The sequence below is a fragment of the Heterodontus francisci genome, chromosome 6 (assembly GCF_036365525.1).
Source record: "Heterodontus francisci isolate sHetFra1 chromosome 6, sHetFra1.hap1, whole genome shotgun sequence".
Lineage (NCBI taxonomy): Eukaryota > Metazoa > Chordata > Chondrichthyes > Heterodontiformes > Heterodontidae > Heterodontus > Heterodontus francisci.
This window is the reverse complement of record NC_090376.1, coordinates 11,328,894-11,348,639: the sequence shown is the minus strand read 5'-3', so window position 1 is coordinate 11,348,639 and position 19,746 is coordinate 11,328,894. Positions and strand designations below refer to the sequence as shown.

The 19,746-nt window shown below is 44.6% G+C and overlaps 1 protein-coding gene across 2 annotated transcripts in view; it reads right to left on the bottom strand.

Moving 5' to 3' along the window:
- The window catches only part of capn5a (calpain 5a), a 113,736-nt gene that overhangs the window by 21,002 nt on the left and 72,988 nt on the right, over nucleotides 1–19,746 (bottom strand). For both annotated transcript variants that reach the window (XM_068033107.1, XM_068033108.1), the window contains 7 exons: nucleotides 18,453–18,661; nucleotides 10,104–10,296; nucleotides 8,814–9,007; nucleotides 5,969–6,046; nucleotides 4,421–4,616; nucleotides 2,705–2,827; nucleotides 634–830 (listed from right to left, as the gene is read on the bottom strand). In XM_068033107.1, the coding sequence (XP_067889208.1) occupies nucleotides 634–830; nucleotides 2,705–2,827; nucleotides 4,421–4,616; nucleotides 5,969–6,046; nucleotides 8,814–9,007; nucleotides 10,104–10,296; nucleotides 18,453–18,661 (1,190 nt within the window). The remainder of the gene's footprint in view (nucleotides 1–633; nucleotides 831–2,704; nucleotides 2,828–4,420; nucleotides 4,617–5,968; nucleotides 6,047–8,813; nucleotides 9,008–10,103; nucleotides 10,297–18,452; nucleotides 18,662–19,746) is intronic.

The following is a 19,746-nucleotide window of genomic DNA, read 5'->3' as shown; positions in this document are numbered from 1 at the left end:
ATACAGCAACAATATCCGCTTCAACCAATCCATGTGAAAACAAATAGCATATTCTCCTCACTCTCTTACGTAGAAGAAATGCCTTAGTTTCATCTCTTGGTGATTATCTTATATTTATTGCCCCTTGTTCTAGGCTCAGCCGCAAATGAAATCAGTTTCTCTCCAACCACCCCTGCAAACTCTTCCATAATTTTAAAGACCACCATCTCGGTCTTGTCTTTTCCAGAGACACGGGCCTCAGCCTGCATGAATCTTTTCATCTCCTCAATTCTGACAACATCCTTGACAATCTTTCCTGCGCTTTCTCCAGTGCTTCAATAAGCCTAGTGAGACAAGGCAAAGATCAAAAGAGAGGATGCTTTCGGAGGAGAGTAGTAAGATAGCAAGGCGGAGGAGTAGAGGGAGAACATTACAGAATGCAGGCCCAAAGCAGCTAAAGCCTTTGAACCGTGAAAAGGAAAAAGGAAGGAATGTAAAAGAGGGTTCAGAAGAGTGGATCGTGCAAACAGACACACCAAGCCAGAGGAGATTAGGACTTCTCCGAGCTTCCAGAAGATCAGCATTCTAACCTCACCTCTATCAACGCCTCTAGGTCCGCTCTTCACAGCAGTTCATTTACACTCGAGGTCTTACCTGAAATCTGATGGTACATCTGTGAAGATCCTCAATAAGAACTCGCCCTGTACAGCCGACTCAAAGGTGGTTGGGATGATGACGTAGCGACCCTGAGGGAGCTGCTCACGCAGGAAGATGGTCTTGGAGTTGATGTAGACTGAACTGGCCACCTTCTGCTGAATGGTGTGCATCCTGTAGTTACGGTTCAGCTCGACCTGTCAAAGCCAATTCACTTTAAAAATCAATAGAGTGGAGAGAATAAATTATCAATAGCTCAAAGCTATCAGGAGAGTGTCAGTACAGAGGGAATGCTGCACTGTCGGAGGTGCCATCTTTCAGAGGAGATATTAAACCAAGGCTCCGTCTGCCCTTTCAATTAAAAGATCTCTCTCAAAGAGCAGAGGAATTTTCCCCCAGTGCCATGGCCAATATTTATCCTTCGATCAACATCACTAAAACAGATTGCTGTTTGTGGGAGCTTGCTGTGCAGAAATTGGCTGCTTTGTTTCCTACATTACATCAGCAACTGCATCAAAATTGGTTCTAAAGTACTTTACGATGCCCTGTGGTCATAAAAGGTGCTATATAAATGCAAGTCCTTTTTATTTTTTTAAGATGAGGATGATGCCACACTATGTTCAGTGATGTGAATACAACGCCAATCTCAACAAGGCTATGTGAAACGGACAAATCATTTGGAAATCCTCTCCAAGGGGCTCAGAAACGACTCTTGGCTGTTCATCAATATTGGGCAACTTGTTTCCATTTCACCACCAACTCATTAGGTGGAAAACGCATGAAGAAGATGGGGAAATGATGTTTGCACACATTGGAGGGTGCAGTATTTGAGTGAGCAGAGGTCAGTGCAGGAATTGGCTGAATTAACAACATATATGCTGGAATTTTATCCGGGTGACAGGGTCTTGAACACTGGCAAAAGTGCTGGCAAGAGCCCCGCGTCGCCCCTTCTGTGGGAGGCCTGCCAGATCAAGTGCCAATTAAGCACTTAAGTGAACAGTGGTGGACCTTCCCCAGGGCCAGGGATCCCAGCGCCAGAAGTCCCGCCTGCTGAGAGCTGCTGGCCAATCAGAGGCTGATAACTCTAACTGAGCTGTGCCACCGTAGAGGGGAGGGGGTCTGCACCAAGAGCGGTGGGGGGAGGAGCGGGCAGAGAGGCTGGGGTGGCTCTCAGTAGCTACCCTCACCTTGCCAATGCCAGGTCCCTTGGTCAGTCACTAAGTGCCTTTTAATGAGGGACTCCCCTCGCCCCGCCCCACGAGCCAGCAGGCAACCTGCACGGATTTGCTTGGCGCGTTCCCTGTGCCTGCCTGCTGCTGGGCTAATTCTAACGGCAACAGCGGGATGAGACCCTTTGTTGGCCATTAACTGCCCACTTAAGGGCCTCAATTGCCAGTGTGGTGGAAAAGCCATTGACAGGCCTTCCCAACCCAGACTCAATTTGGGTGGAGGTGGGATGGTGGTGGGGTCCCCTCCCCCACCATCATCCTGCCCGATTATATGCTCTTCCCACATCCAAACTCCGCGCGGGGGAGGGCATAAAATGCACCCCGCCCCCCACCCCATGACGTTAGACTTTGAACCCACAGAGCAGAGTTCAAATTAACCCCATACGAAGGCTTCCTCTGTTTGTTGGCTGTAAGGGTCACTCATGAAAATCTGTCTGGAGTCACAGGCAAGCCAGATGAGGTAAGGACAGCAGATTCCCCTAAAGAATGTTACTGAACCAAATGGGTTTTTACAAAAATACAGTAATTTCATGGTCACTGTTACTGACACTAGCTTTTTATTCCATATTTAATTAACTGAATTTAAATTCTCCAGCTACTATCATGGGATTTGAACTCATGTCACTAGATCCTTAGTCTCGGCCTCTAAATTGCTAGTCCAGTAACAAAACCACTACACTACCATACCCGCGTCATTACATCAGCGCCTGCCTAGTTGGCGTCTCACTAAACACCACAGCCTGCATTAGGAATAACCTTAACACCACATTTAGAAATTCACAGGAGATGTTTCACATTCCTTATCATTGAGAGAGATCGACTGTTTGCTCGAGTGATCTTACCTTGTACACCTCGAAACCCATAGACAGCTTCTCCCCCCTGCCCTGCTTTCGGTTGTAACGGACATCTTTCTGCTGCAGGCATATCAGAACTTCATCCACATCCTTTTTGACATCGAACACATACTGTGGAGTTAAAACAAAGAGAACACACTAAAACAAGGTGAACAGTAACAAACGCTCTGAGCTCAGATGGAGATCTACCAGTACAGGTGAGAAAACTTTACATATTCATTCTGGGGTTGTACACCTTCACTGGCAAAGTCGGTATTTCTTGCCCATCCCTAGTTATGCTCAAGAAGATGATGGTGAGCCACTTTCTCGAACCGCCACAGACGGTGTGGTGGTGAAGGTGCTCCCAACCATGCTTGTAGCAGTTTGATGGATCGGAGTGGCTTGCTAGACCACTCGAGAGGGCAGTTAAGAGTCAACCACATTGGTGTGGGTCTGGAGTCACATATATGCCAGACCGAGTAAGGACGGCAGATTTCTTAAAAGGACATCAGTGAACCAGCTGGATTTTTAATGACAATCTGACAGCTTCATGGTCACGTTTACCGATCCCAGCTTTTTATTTCCAGATTTTTAAGAACTGAATTCAAACCCATTATGTCTGCAGTGAGATAACCAGCATGACCTTTACAAACCCCTACAGCAGGAGTGTCTTGGAACAGTGTAATGGACGTCATTCGAGTCCTACCAGTTTTGTATACACTTCACTTGGGTATGGAATCAGAAAGAATGGAATTAAAAGGACCAGAGGTTTCTTCATGCCAATCTATCTCACCTTCTAAACTGAGATCTCAGCGCTCCTCCAATTCTGGTCTCTTGCGCATCCCCAATTTTCCTCCTTCCACCACTGGTGGCCGTGCCTTCAGCTGCCCGGACCCTAAGCTCTGAAATTCCGTCTCTAAATCTCTCCACCTCGCTACCCCTCTCTCCTCTTTTAACATGCTCCTTTAAACCTACTTCTCTGACCAAGCTTTTGGTCACCTGTCCTAATATCTTCTTGCATGGCTCAGTGTCAAATGTTGTCTGAGAGTCTCCTCCAAAGTGCCTTGAGACATTTTACTACGTTTAAAAAGATACTATATAAATGCAAGTTGTTGTTGGCATCAGGATCCGGCTTGGCTGTTATGCCGGCACAGTCAAATTATCTGTTGACCCTCCCTATCTCGACTCACAAATGAAGAACTATTACTCAGATGAGGTACCAGAGGGCTGTCTGTGCCAGTGAGACAATACCCCAGAGGGCAATACATTCAGGAGTGGTGAAAACTGTTGGATAAAGGAGGACAAAAGGGCAACAAGAGGTAACGAGGGCTGGGAAGTAGAATAAAATCAGACACCTGAATTGCAAAATCACTGACACAGATCTGGTTAGATACTTCATCAATAAGTACATTAAAATTCCACCCAGAGTTTCTGAACATAAAGCCCCGGGTAATTCCTTCCAAAGTGTTCTCCTGTGGACTGCACTTCGAAACACTGAAGGACAGTCAATGGATTACATTGCCTCCAATCAAGCTATGCTTCTGATATTGCCTCCTGCTCTACCTCAGTCTTCTCTTCCTCACACAAACCCAAGCATGTCATCACCTAACCTTTGCTTCCTGATTTGCCGCACCTTCCCTCCTACTGTTTTCAACCCTCACAACATCCTGCCAACCCAGAAAGGTACACAGAAGTTTTAAGAGTTTGTCAGGATGCTGTCCTTACTTGCGGATTCTGCAGGAAGGTGTCCCGGTTGTTGATGCATCCTCCAGCACGGTTTTGCAGTGGGTCTTCATGTCTGGTCCATGCACCCTTTACCATGGCCTCCTCCCAGGTTTTATGAAAGCTGAAGATGGAGGTGTTGATGATACGGCAGACAACGAGGTCCGTGAAGTTTGCACAAAAATCATCAAATGACATCCTGAAACCCAGATAAACATTGCAGTCAGATCTCACTGAAGATGAATGTAAAAGATCCTATGGCACTATTTAAAGCAGATGAGTGGCATTCTCTCTGGTGTCCTGACCAATATTTAGGCTCCAACCAACATCACTAAATTAGACTGGCTATTAGCACATTGCGGTTTGTGATAGCTTGCTGTGTGTTTCCTAGACTACATCGCTTCATTGGCTGCATAATACTTTAGGTTGTCTTGAGGTTGTGAAAGGCACTATATAAATGCAAGATATTACTTTATTATTACTTTTCTTGGGAAGATGTTGTTGCCAGTATGTACCGAATCTAATTTTGTTTTTTATTCGTTCATGGGATGTGGCCATCGCTGGTAAGGCGATTTATTGCCCATCCCTAATTTCCCTTGAAAAGATGGTGGTGAGCCATTTACTTGAACGCTGCAGTCCATGTGGTGTAGGTATACTCACAGTGCTGTTAGAGAGGGAGTTCCAGGATTTTGAACCAGCGACAGTGAAGGAATGGTGATATAGTTCCAAGTCAGGATGGTGTGTAACTTGGAGGGGAACTTGCAATTGGTGGTGTTCCCATGCGTCTGCTGCCTTTGTTCTTCTAGGTCAAAGAGGTTGCGGGTTTGGAAGGTGGTGTTGAAGGAGCCTTGGCAAGTTGCTGCAGTGCATCACGTAGATGGTACACACTGCTGCCACTGTGCGTCAATGGTGGAGGGAGTGAATGTTGAAGGTGGTGGATGGGGTGCCAATCCAACGGGTTTTGTCCTGGATTGTGCTGAACTTCTTGAGTGTTGTTGGAGCTGCACCCATCCAGGCAATTGGAGTGTTTTCCATCACGATCCCAACTTGTAGCTTGTAGATGTGGACAGGCTTTAGGAAGTCATCCACATTAAACATCACCAGTAGGTCAAGGTGCAGAGTAATTCAAGCTCTTTCAATACTAATCCAATAGCCAACATTAGCTCTAACCTCAGGTGAACCCTCTGTTCCAAACTTGTTGCATTTCCAATTCATCACGCAAATTGTCTTTGTAACTGGCAATTCAAAAACTTGTGCTTACTTAGACAGGAAGGTCATAGATCCATACCTCTGATCCTTAGCCTTCCCAACAAGGGATTTGTTTTTGGCTCCTCCAATTTTCTTCCTTTATTCCTCTCCATTGAAGTTAGTAACTCAAGGTTAATCAGATATGCTCTCGACATAAGAGTCCCTGACAGCAGGAACTCAGAACAGACCAATGATTAACCCTGGAACCTTCCAGCTTTCTAAAAAGGGAACTTTGGAAACAATTTGACCCATTGCTGATATCTAACACAAAACCAACAAACAAGATCCTTGTGGAAGACTCACCAGAACTCCCCGTCATCCCGCACGGTGACACCCATAGTCTCACGCTCGCTCTTGCTGACTTTCTGCCACTCCGGAGAGCTGCAAAGGCAAAAAAAAATGTTATTCCAATTTCAATAGACACAGCATGGAACAGGTCACACATACTGTATTAAAACAAGGCAAAGCAAAAGTGGATGATCTAGCTGAAGTTTTCTAGCTTACAAAAGTTGCTGGCCATGGTTATTCACTTCAGAGGAGTTTCAAATTTCAGGGTACAATTAAAATTAAGAAATTAGAATTAAGAAGTAAAGTCAAGCAGAATGTTCTCACCCACAGACTAATAAATCATAAATTAAGTTGCCGGAAGAGAGCACTGAAGTGGCTATTACATCGAATTTACAGCACAGAAATAGGCCCTATAGCCTCATGGGTGTTTAGGCTCCACACAAGTCTCAACCTATCAGCATTACCTTCCATTCCTTTCTCCCATTCCATATTCTCACCATGCCCTGGGTAAAGAAGTTTCTCCTTAATTCCTTATCGGATTTATTTGTTATTATGGCCCCTAGTCTTTGTCTCCATCACATACCCAATCAAACCCTTGCATAATCTTAGACCTTTTATCAATTCACCCCTTTCTTCCAGAGAATAATAAATGGATTCAGGGACAGTTAGATAAGCTTCCAAAGACAGAGAAAAGATAAAGGGACATGTATTATGACCAAGGCAGGAACAATGCACTGTTCATTCAGTCCCACTACGCCACAGGTCATTGCATATCAAATAAAGTTTCCCACCTACTGAAGAATAGCCAAATTAAAAACTGTATTTTTTTCCCCAGAATAAAGCACACCAAACCAGGTTTCTTTAAACAACATTAACTATTTATTAGGAAAGAAATAATAGGTCTTAACTACTAACACGATAAATCTATATATGAAAAAAACCCTTATTTCCTTAATCCTCATGCACATACACATACATTCAAAAAAAATGGTTAACCAGGAATAGGATTTTTGATTTACAGCTGTTTCTTAGAAATAGAAGGAATAATAAAAATAATTGAGTTTATCGTGTTCTGGTAGGATGTTTTTGGTACGGTGAGGTGCCCCAGAGTCAAACAGTCGGATGCCACTTGAAGTCTCTCTAGGCAAGGTTGATGAACAGTCTATGATGGGTAGACTTTCAAGGCAATTTGTCAGGCACAAACAGCAATCTAGCAGTAGAAGCTTTCTTAAGATTCCAGGATCTCGGAAAACACAGGAGGCAGCAGGAACCATTCAGGATGCAGGAATTCTTCAGAGACTGGAAGCAATAGGAATCTGCCACCTTTCAACTGCAGGATTCCTTTTCAAGAGACGCAAGTCTCCTTTACAGAGAGAGGTAACACTTTTCTGGGTCTTTCTCCCTTGTTCCAGGCAGGTCAAAGCAAAGATTTCAAATGCCTGCCCTTTTGTCCAATTCAAAGGCTTTTTAAAAGGTCCAAGGTGAAAAAAGAACCTTCCTGAACATGGTCACAAGTCCAGACACAGTGTCCCACCCTGTCACTTGAAAGCTGCTCTGAAGAAAGGTCAAACCCCTGTGGTTGCCTTGAAATTGCTGGCTTTCCTGTCCTTGTACAAGTTCAACTTCCTTTCAAAGCACCAATAAAGTTCAGCTTTTGTTATGCCTTCCTTTCAAAACATTGCAGGAATTCCAACTATTTGCAGGTTAGTGTCCACTGAGCAAAAAAAAAATCCTTTTCTCTGTTTTTTCAAACACACAGAATTCTGAGTTTTCTTTTCAAAAACAAAACACTTATATCATATGGTAAGAAAGAGCAAAGAGAAAGGTGGAACTGATAAAAGATGGTTATTTTGGACCTAATGGGTTTTTCCTTTGTCCTTAAAAATTCTTATGTTCCAACAATGGCCTATCAGGGTATAGTTCCAGGGCACTGCCATGTCTCTGGTACTTAACCAAGTAGCTAATCTTCCATGTGTAAACCTCAACAGTAAGTTGATGTATATACAAGGTAGTTACTAATAATTCCAACAGGAAATTCAGGAGAAATATCCTTAGCCAGGAGTGGTGAGAATGTGGATTCCGCTGCCACAAGGAGTGGTTGAGGTGACTAGCATTGATGCATTTAAGGGAAAGCTAGATATGTGGATGAGGGAGAAACAAATAGAAAGATATAGCACTTTATAGCTATCAGTTCAACAATTTCAGATCTGGCCCCATTTTTTTCCCTTTCCTCTTTTTGTGTTTTCAGACAGCAACTGTTCATGATTCTCCCTTTCAAACCTTCCCCAGTCCTATCTTTTGTTTCTTTACTCGTCCCATTACCACTCCCTTTTGCCTCACACCATCAAGCCTTTTGTCATTTATTCTTTCCTGCCTTCCACCTCATCACAGAACTTTCTTTTCTTTTCTGCCTGCCCCCACTCCTCCTTTCTCTGCCTCTGTACTTGCTTAAAACCTAATACATCTCTCACTTTTCCCAGTTCTGATGAAAAAGACAGAAAGTCTTCAACCTGAAACACTGACTCTGTTTCTCTCTCTACAGATGCTGCCTGACCTGCTGAGCATTTCCAGCATTTTCTGTTTTTACTTCAGATTTCCCGCATCCCCAGTATTTTGTTTTTGTAGAAAGATATGCTAATTGGCCGAAATGAAGTAAAGTGGGAGGAGGCTTGTGTGGAACATGAACATCAATACAGATCAGTTGGGCCAAACATTCTCATTCTGTACTGTACATTCTGTGGAGGCATCACACCAAAACTATCTCACCCAACGCTCACACACCAGGCATTAAAGCTCAGTGCCATATGACAGGCCTCCACACATAAAGCTGCCTTTCAACAGGCATAGGAAGTGGCCTCACTTATCACTCCACGCGCCGTTCCATTCCTTTTGACCCCAGGGGTTCCTCATCCTGATCATGAAGAGCTTTTCGGCTTTGAAGAAGGCAAAGAGACCATGCCCAAGTCGTACTTTACGGATGTCAGTAACAGCATATGCGTGACCTTTCACCAGGCCGGTGCTCAAGCGGGTTTCCATTTCGGCGGCTGACGTGACCTGCAGAAAACAAAATGCACTCCTCTGTAGCCAAAGACAATGGATTAACTCAAAAAGTACAATGTGGTACTGACCTACACACACCAGGAGGTCCCAGGTTTGGCCTAAATTAGCTGCTCGAGCTGAAACAATGGTGAAGGTGCAACACCTGAGTCCAATAAACTAGACTGGTGGGGAGGAAGGATCAACCAAGGTGCCCACTTCCAATTCTATCTAACGACTCAATGTTGGGGAGCATCTCTGTCTGTCAGCCCATGGAGAGGAGCTGGCTTCACTCTCATAACCCATGGTTAAATAACTTCCCAATACCCCTTCCCTCCAGGTTCAAACAGGAAGAAAACTGCACTTGTGTATCGAACCAGGTCTTGTGCCCTTGGAATAGTCCTCCAACCAGAGAACATAAGAAATAGGAGCAGGAGTAGGCCATTTGGCCCTTTGAACCTGCTCTACCATTCAACAAGATCATGGCTGATCTTCTACCTCAATTCCACCTTCCCGCACTATCCCCATATCCCTTAATTCCCTCAGTCCCCAAATATCTATCAACCTTTGTCTCTAGGATATACTCAACAACTGAGCATCTACAGCTCTCAGATAGAGAATTCCAAAGATTCAAAACCCTATGAGTCCAGAAATTTCTCCTCATCTCAGTCCTAAATGGCGGACCTCTTATTCTAAGACTGTGACCCCCTTCATGAAAATGGACAGAAGGGGGGAAAACACACGCACCAAATTCTAGCATTGACTACACTTCAAAAGTACTTCATTGGTAGTAAAGTACTTTGGGATGTCCTGAGGTCATGAAAGGCACTATACAAATTCAAGCCTTTCTCAGTTTAACATCTCATCTGAAAGCACTCCCAACAATGCAGCACTCCCTCTGTACTGCAGTGGAGTGTCAGCCTGAATCTCGTGTTCAGTTGCCTAGTGTGGGAGTTGAATCCACAAACTTCCTGACTCTGAGGCAAGAGTGCTATCCACTGAGCCACAGCGGACACATAGGCTACAACTACAAGCGCAATCCCCTTATTATTATCAACTCTCAGGTCAATAGTCATCAGTGGTGGAAGAAAAAGGAAGCAGGGTCAATATTTACCCTGATTGAGCAGCTGATGAGGCCCTCACGGCTGTACACCTTCAGAAGTTTCTCAAACAGCTCGAGCCTCTGATCCTCCACAGTGGTGAAGTTCCCCTGGACCAGGTCGATTGGCTCCGATACACCGCCAGTAAAATCCACCAATGCATCTGCAGTGTTCCCTCCATCCAGAGATTCGTAGCAGCCCGCTAGCCTGAAAAGGGAATGTCCAGATAGTTTCAACAGCTGCAGATTACATTTATATAGTACCTTTAACATAGTAAAAATGTCCCAAGTGCTTCACAGGAACGTTATTAGACAAAAATTTGACAATGAGCCACACAAGGAGAGATATTAGCACAAGTGATCAAAAACTCAGTCAGAGGAGTAGGTTTTAAGGAGTGTTTTGAAAGGAGGGAAGAGGGATAGAGAGGCAGAGAGGTTTAGGGAGGGAATTCCAGGGCTTAGGGCCACTAGGACCTACAGCTGAAGGCATGACCGCCAATGGCGGAGCGATTAAAATCAGAGATGTGCAAGAGGCCAGAATTGAAGGGACACAAATATCTCAAAGGGTTGTAGGGCTGCAGGAGGTTTTAAAGATAGGGAGGGTCATGGAGGGATTTAAAAACAAGGATGAGAATTTTTAAAATTGAGGCGTTCCTGGACCGAGACTCAAAGTGAGTGTAGGGGTGATGTGTGAACGGGATTGGGTGCGACTAAGGACTTGGGCAGCAACGTTTTGGATGAACTCAAGTTTACGGAGGGTAGAAATTGGCCAGGAGTGTGTTGGAACAGTCAAATCTAGAGATAACAAAGGCATGAACTAGGAGCTGAGGCAGGGACGCAGTTGGGCAAATTTAGTCAAAGACGATTTGCCCTAAACAAATCCAAGCTGGCTTTCTTTTGTTGGTCCATGCTTGTCCAAGTGGCCATTAATTTTCACCTGGATTATTGTTTCTAAAAGCTTCTCATCACCAGCGTTAAACTGACTGGCCTGTGTTTGTAGGGGAGAAGGATAAACCTTTTTTAAATAAGGGTGTATCATTTGCAATTCTCCAGTCCTTTGGCACCACCCCTGTGTCTAAGGAGGATTGGAAGATTATGGACACTGCCTCTGCAATTTCCACCCACACTTCCCTCACCGACTTAGAATGCATCCCATCCAAACCAGGTAACTTTAAGTATTGCCAGGATTTCTAGTGCCTCCTCTTAATCTATCTTTATCTTATCCAGTATCTCAGCAACCTTCTCATTTAGCATAGCTTTGGTAAATTCCTCTTTGGTAAACATCGATGCAAAGAACTGAATAAGCACCTCACCGTGCCTTCTGGCTTCACCAGCAGATCTCCATTTTGGTTCCACTGCTCCTTTGACAACTTTTTTACTATTAATATGCCTATAGATGACCTTTGGATTCCCACTTGTTAGCTGTCAATCTATTCTCGTACCTCCTCTTTGTTCCTCATTTCTCTTTTCATTTCTACTCTGTACTTTTTATAATCAGCCTGATTCTCCCTGCATTATAAAGCTGACATCTATCATAGGCCAAAAATAAAAGCAAAATACTGCAGACGCTGGAAATCTGAAATAAAAACAGAAAGTGCTGGAAATATTCAGCAGGTCAGGCAGCATCTGTGGAGAGAGAAACGCAGTTAATGTTTCAGGTCTGTGACCTTTCATCAAACCGACCTCTTTGAGCAAGCTTTATGCTCACCTGCCCTAATACCTCCTAATATAGCTCGGTGTTAAAATTTCTTTGATAATGCTCCTGTGGAGAACCTTGGGATAATTGACTACATTAAAAACACTATATAAATGCAAGTTACTGTTGTTTCCACACTCTTCCCAAGGAGTCTTTTCTATGATTGATCACTCACTCGCTGAAATACAATTCCGCAGATTAGTTTGGAATTTACACCCTTTCAAATGCAGGCTGTGTATATCCTGTTGTAGACAAGGTAAAATAGCTTTCATGGTCTACGCTATCCAGAATACTAAAATCAGCAAGTTTATCACCCCTTAATCATCTCTTTTCCAGTGTGATTACACCCAATTTACACAATCGTTCCTCGTAATCCAATCTCTCAATCATTCTGGTTCCTCCCTTTCTGGATCCTTTGTAACATCCGTAACATGATACATGAAGTAAAGGGGCTGTGGGAGCAGGAATTGCTTTCGACACACGATTGAGCTCCAGCTTTCATTGCCAGAAAGGTTTCAGTGCTGATTTACATTGCCTGGGGTCAGCATGTGATACTGGAAGCCAGTTTGTTCCACTCTATAAATTAAATACCACAGCCGACTCCCAAAATTCCACTCAAAGCCAAGCTTCCTGCTGAATTTTCATCCTGTTCATCTCAACAGGTTTCCAATTTGGGGCCTGGCGTCTATCCCACAGGCTGTGAGCACAGCTCCTCCACAGCTCCGTATTGTGGAGGGCTTCTCAAGGTGATGATTTTGTCTTTATTACGCAAACCAGAAATAACATTTTCTGTAGGGCTATCAAGAGATTCAAAATTCTAATCCCAGTTAATTAGAATCTTACAGCCCAGGAGGGAGGCCATTCAGCCCTTTGTGTCTGAGCCAGCTCTTTGATCCAATTAGTCCCACTCCTCTGCTCTTTCCCGAGTCAAAACGGCACTGAAGGAGGCCATTCAGCCCCTCTAGTCAATGCCAGCTCTCTGTAGAGCAATTCGGTCAGTTCCATTTCCCCCTACAATAAAAGCAAAATACTGCAGATGCTGGAAATCTGAAATAAAAACAAAGTGCTGGAAATACTCAGCAGGTCTGGCAGCATCCGTGGAGAGAGAAACAGAGTTAATATGAAAGGTCACTGACCTGAAACAAGAATCCTACTTTTATATTCTATGGGTACCTGTTTGGGTCCAAGTTATGCCCGCTTTTGAGTGGGGTATGTTGAACATTCCTTGTTCCAGTCTTACTCAGGCCCCCTCCCCCAACTCCTTTTCCAGTACATCGATGACTGTATCGGTGCCGTTTCGCGCTCCCACCCTGAACTGGAAAACTTTATCAACTTTGCTTCCAATTTCCACCCTTCTCTCACCTATACATGGTCCATGTCCGACACTTCTCTTCCCATCCTTGATTTCTCTGTCTCCATCTCTGGGGATAGGCTGTCCACTAATACGCATTATAAGCCCACCAACTCCCATGGCTACCTTGACTACACTTCCTCACACCCTGCCTCCTGTAAGGACTCCATTCCATTCTCCCACTTTCTCCATCGCCGACGCATCTGCTCTGATGACACAACCTTTGACAACAGTGCTTCTGATATGTCTTCCTTTTTCCTCAACCGAAGATTCTCCTCCACTGTGGTTGACAGGGCCTTCAACTGTGTCCAGCCCATTTCCTGCACTTCTGCCCTCACCCCTTCTCCTCCCTCCCAGAAGCATGACAGGGTTCCCCTTGTCCTCACTTTCCACCCCACCAGCCTCCACATCCAAAGGATCAGCCTACACCATTTCTGCCACCTCCAGCGTGATATCACCAAACACATCTTCCCCTCATCACCCCCAACATCTCGTCCCCTTCCCACAATACCTTCCCATGCAATTGCAGGAGGTGCAATAGTTGCCCATTTACCTCCTCTCTCCTCACCATCCAAATCGCCAAACACTCCTTCCAGGTGAAGCAGCAATTTACTTGTACTTCCTCCAAAATGAGGTCGCCTCTACATTGGAGAGACCAAACGCAGATTGGGTGATCGCTTTGCGCAACACCTCCACTCAGTCTGCAAGCATGACCCCAAACTTCCGGTTGCTTGCTATTTTAATTCATCACACTGGACCCATGCCAACATATCTGTCCTTGGTCTGCTGCAGTGTTCCAGTGAAGCTCAATGCAAGCTCGAGGAACAGCATCTCATCTTCCGAATAGGCACTCTACAGTCTTCTGAACTCAACATTGAGTTCAACAATTTGAGAGCATGACTGCATTTTTCATTTTATTTTATTCCATTTTTTAACCATGAGCCTGTGTTAAACTTGTTTTACAGGTTTTTGCTTTTGGACAGAGCTGTTCATTATTCTGCTATTCACACTCTCTCTGGACTAACGCTATGTCTTTTCATACAACTATCAGCACTCCCTTTGCCTTTGTTCTGTGACACCTTTGTAATTTAATCCCTCTGCCCTATCACATACCTTCCCGTTTGTTCTTCTTCCCCTCCCCCTTTTCACTTGCTCAAAACCTATTACATTTCTAACCTTTGCCAGTTCTGATGAAAGGTCACAGACCTGAAACATTAACTCTGCTTCTCTCTCCACAGATGCTGCCAGACCTGCTGAGTATTTCCAGCAATTTCTGTTCTTAGTTCCATTTTCCCGTTCTATCCACATAACCTTGCAAGTTTATTTCTCGCAAGTGCCCACGCAATTTCCTTTTAAAACCATTGATCATCTCCGCTTCCACCACCCTCGTGGGCAGCGGGTTCCAGGTCATTACCACTCACTGTGTAAAAAATTTCTTCCTCACATCCCCCCCTGCACCTCTTGCCCACAATCTTAAATCTGTGTTGCCTAGTCCATGTACGATCATCCAATAGACCTTCAAATTGTTCCTTTGTCTGTATCAAATTCCCTTTTGAAAGTTACTATTGAATCTGTTTCCACTACCCTTTCAGGCAATGCATTCCAGATCACACCAACTCGCTGCATTAAAAAGCTCCCAATTTCTCCTTTGGTTCTTTTGTCAATTATCTTAAATCCTTTAGTTACTGACCCATCCTCCAATGGAAACGGTTTCTCCTTATTTATCAAAACCCCTCATAATTTTGAACATCTCTATCATATCTGGTCTTATCCTTCTCCACTCCAAGCAGAATAATCCCAGCTTCTCCAGTCTCTGCACATAACTGAAGTCCATCATCCACTCTAGATTAGATTATGATTAGATTAGATTAGAGATACAGCACTGAAACAGGGCCTTCGGCCCACCGAGTCTGTGCCGAACATCAACCACCCATTTATACTAATCCTACACTAATCCCATATTCCTACCAAACATCCCCACCTGTTCCTATATTTCCCTACCACCTACCTATACTAGGGGCAATTTATAATGGCCAATTTACCTATCAACCTGCAAGTCTTTTGGCTTGTGGGAGGAAACCGGAGCACCCGGAGAAAACCCACGCAGAAACAGGGAGAACTTGCAAACTCCACACAGGCAGTACCCGGAATCGAACCCGGGTCCCTGGAGCTGTGAGGCTGCGGTGCTAACCACTGCGCCACTGTGGTAAATCTATTCTTCACCTTCTCTAAAGGCCCCTCATAATGCTTTCAATTGGATATTTAATTAACACAATTACTGCACAAGTTTGATGCCATTATCAGTCCAAAGTATTATCTAGCATTAAAACCTATATGCATATACATGCAAGTCTAAAGGTTGTCCGGGATGAAATAACACAAGAATTAACATTTTGCATTTCATCCTGATATCCATTTTAATGCAAAAACAAATATTACAGAATAGTTCCAGTTTTTACCTAAAATAAGCTTGAAAAAAAAAGTTTAAACATGGCAATATTAGAGTCAACACTTGTTTTTCTGCAGCCTGTTCTCTCAAGCAATCCTATAATTTCTGGCAAATTTGAGACTTTCAGGATTTTTAAAAAAACTTTTGTTTTGCACCACTGCGATTTAAGCTGTATAAATACATGAGCTCTCAGAACAGGCACATTCACTCTGAAAATGCTCCCAAATTTTAAACTCTGAAGCCACTCTTGCCCTGATGGCCAATTCCCTTAGTCCTTGTTCACCTAAGCACTACATCACATCTCTCTGTCTCTTTCCTTCTCTCTCCCTCCCCCCTCCATCTCTGGGAAATCTCCAATAATGGTGTCGAAATCAGTGTCACTAAAGAAAATGCGAAGAGATTGTGCTTTGCGCACATTCAGTAAATTGTCCCCAAATTTGCGCTGATTAGTTTACAATGCAAGCAACATTTATGTCACACAAGTGTCGGGCAATGACCATCTCCAACAAGGAAGAGCCTAAACACCTCCTCTTGATAGTCAATGGTACAACCATTGCTGAATCCCCCAACCATCAATATTCTGAGGGTCACCATTGTCCAGCAATTCAATAGGACCAGCCACATAAATACTGTGGCTACATGAGCCCCAGAGGCTGCGGATTCCTGACCCCTAAGGCCTGTCCACCATCTACAAGGCACAAGTCAGGAGTGTGATGGAATACTCTCCACTTGCAGCTCCAACAATACTCATGAATCTCGACACCATCCATCAGAAAGCAGCCCGCTTGATTGGCACCCCATCCACCACCTTAAACGTTCACTCCCTCCACCACCAGCACACAGTGGCAGCAGTGTGTACTATATACAAGATGCACTGCAGCAATGCACCAAGGCTTCTTCAACAGCACTTTCCAAATCCATGACCTTCATTATCGTTGGGTCAAAATCCTGAAAATCCCTCTCAAACTGCATAGTGAGTGTACCTACACCACACAAACTGCAGTGGTTCAAGAAGGCGGCTCACCAACACCTTCTCAAGGAGGCAACTAGGCATCAACGTCGGAGAATAAATTTATGAGGAAAAAAGTGTTTTGAGGCATTTATGGGTGACATAATGAAGGTTTACGTAAATATAAGTCCTTTGTGGTACTTTTACAAGATTATCCCTTCAGCAGCTGTTCTAACATTTCCCCTGGTACACAATTCACCAGCTTGTACACATTTCCACTGTGACATGCATTGTAACTCACTTTCCTGAGCAGAGCTCCCCATGATAACTCCTTGCTCACCTGCGAGCTATGTTTTTATCCCAGCTACCTATTCTTAGGAGGTTTGGTTTCCTTCTTAATTATTGGGAGAGTGCCTGGCATCAGTTAGCTCCAATCATGTCTTAAAAGTAGTTTCTCTCCTCCCTTACCTACTGAAATCCATCCAACTCCCCCTTTTCATTGGGTTTTCCTCAAATCTCCTCATCCAGCACTCAAACATGGACCTACAACCTGAACCCTGTGTTCCATCCTTTACTTTTCTATCAGTTTGTCTTCTCAAATTGCTCCAGCCACCAGTAATGGACTCCTACCTTCTCTCACCTGACTGTCTGATCTCCAGCCATGAGTGAGCTACAACTTCCTCCAATTACAACAGCAAAAAGGCCAAGGCCTTTGTCTTCAGCCCCTGCACGTGATTCTACCCCAATTCCCCAACTCATCTCTCTTGGATTGAGCCAGATTGTTTGCAACCTTGGTGCACTATTTGACCCCAAGCTGAGCTTCTACCTCTACAGCATTCCCCCATCCCTGCTTCAGCTCTTCGGCTGATGAAGCCCTCACCCATCATTATTCGGACTCTAGGCTCTTGTTCACCCTTTTGCCCCAAACTATGGTGCCCCTGCTTTCAGCAACCTAGGTATCACACTCTGGAATTCCGTCTGCCTCTCCATCTTCCTCTCCTCAAATACCCTCCTTAAAACCCAATTCTTGGACCATGCCTTTGTTCAACCCTCCCAATAGCTTCTTCTATGGCTCCATTTTTTTCCCCCCCAATTACAACTCTGAAGCAATAGGACATTTTTCGACGTCAAAAGATGTTATAAATGGAAATGGTTATCGTAACTACCAGTTCTTTATCCCTGTCTGACACAGCTTAAAACCCAAGTTTGCAAGTCAGAGCACTGGGTATTTTTCATAGTTTAAGTGGACCTGTATGTAAATTTCACAAACTTTCCTTTATACTTTACTGAAATCGCAATGGTAAGAACAGGATTTCAGTATCATGCTAGTTTATGTTTTATATTATGCTACACCAGAACCAGATATTTCACCAGACTGATACCAAGGATGAGCAAATTGAGGTTATGTGGAGAGACTTTAGAAGCTGGGATTATTCTCTTTAAGCAGAGAAGGCTATAGGGAAGATTTAATAGAGGCATTAAAAATTATAAAGGAGTGATTAAGGAGAAACGGTTCCAATGGCAGGAGGATCCCTAACCAGAGGGCACAGGTTTAAGATAATTGACAAAAATGCCAGGAGGTGAAATAAAGAAGATTTTTTTTTTTAACGCAATGAGTTGTCGTGATCTGGAATGCGCTGCCTGAAAGGGCGGTGGAAGCAGATTCAATAGTAACTTTCAAAAGGAAACTGGATAAATACATGAAAAGGAAACTTTTTCAGGGCTATGAGGAGAGGGGAGGTGGGGGGGGGGGGGCGGTGGGGGGGGGGGGTACTGGGACTAATTGGATAGTTCTTTCAAAGAGCCAGCACAGGTATGATGGAGTGAATGGCCTCCTTCTGTGATGTACAATTCTATTTCTGCACAGTGCAACGAGAAGAGGCATGACACAGCACGATTCCCGTCTTGTTACCACTCACTTGGCGTAAGCCTTCTCCACCAGGGCGCTCCAGAACTCATTTTTGGAGTTGGAATGGCAGTAGATCAGCTGACCATTGACTGTTGGTAGGCGGTCATCAACCACGACATCGGTCCACTCGCCGAAGCGCCAGAAGCGGAAGTGGAAAATGCCGGCGTAGTTGTTGGGTTTGTCCACCGCCCATTCCTGCTCCTTCCAGTTCGGGATTACCTGTTTCCCACAAGAAGAGAAGAAAAGTTTGGCAAGGTTCAGCAGGTCAGCTTTACCAACAAGTCACTCAATGGCTTCATCGGGTACCAATGCGAGTGAGGACATCACACCCTTTCCTATCAAAGAACAAAGAACAAAGATAATTACAGCACAGGAACAGGCCCTTCGGCCCTCCAAGCCTGCGCCGATCCAGATCCTCTCTCTAAACATGTCGCCTATTTTCTAAGGTTCTGTATCTCTTTTCTTCCTGCCCATTCATGTATCTGTCTAGATACATCTTAAAAGACTCCATCGTGCCCGCATCTACCACCTCCGCTGGCAATGCGTTCCAGGTGCCCACCACCCTCTGCGTAAAGAACTTTCCACGCATATCCCCCCTAAACTTTTCCCCTTTCACTTTGAACTCGTGTCCTCTAGTAATTGAAACCCCCACTCTGGGAAAAAGCCTCTTGCTATCCACCCTGTCTATACCTCTCATGATTTTGTACACCTCAATCAGGTCCCCCCTCAACCTCCGTCTTTCTAATGAAAATAATCCTAATCTACTCAACCTCTCTTCATAGCTAGCGCCCTCCATACCAGGCAACATCCTGGTGAACCTCCTCTGCACCCTCTCCAAAGCATCCACATCCTTTTGATAATGTGGCGACCAGAACTGTACGCAGTTCCTTCCCTTCCTCCCTGCCTTGCATCACTGGTGTCCATTTACCCCGTGGCATTGGTGATTTCCCAAAACTGCCACCTCCAGAAACCCCTCAAACCCTCCAGTGCAAGGCGACCAATCCAACTTAGAAAGGAAAATAACATTATCTTCTGGGATCAAACTATTCCTCTTACCCAGACCCCAGGGTGAGAGCCACTCACACTCACTTGAGGCAGGTCTGCCTCATTTCACACAGTATACTGGCCTCATTCCCTATTTAGTCAGGGAAGCCGGAACTCCCAATGTTGGGAGTCAGTGACCCCAGGGATGCTCCAGAACATTACCAGCCTTAAAAAGGGCGAGGCAGTGGTCCCACCCCTTACAAATTCAATCTGCAATTAACAAGGGCTAGATGCAAACCAGTTCTCTGGTGTCTAACAAT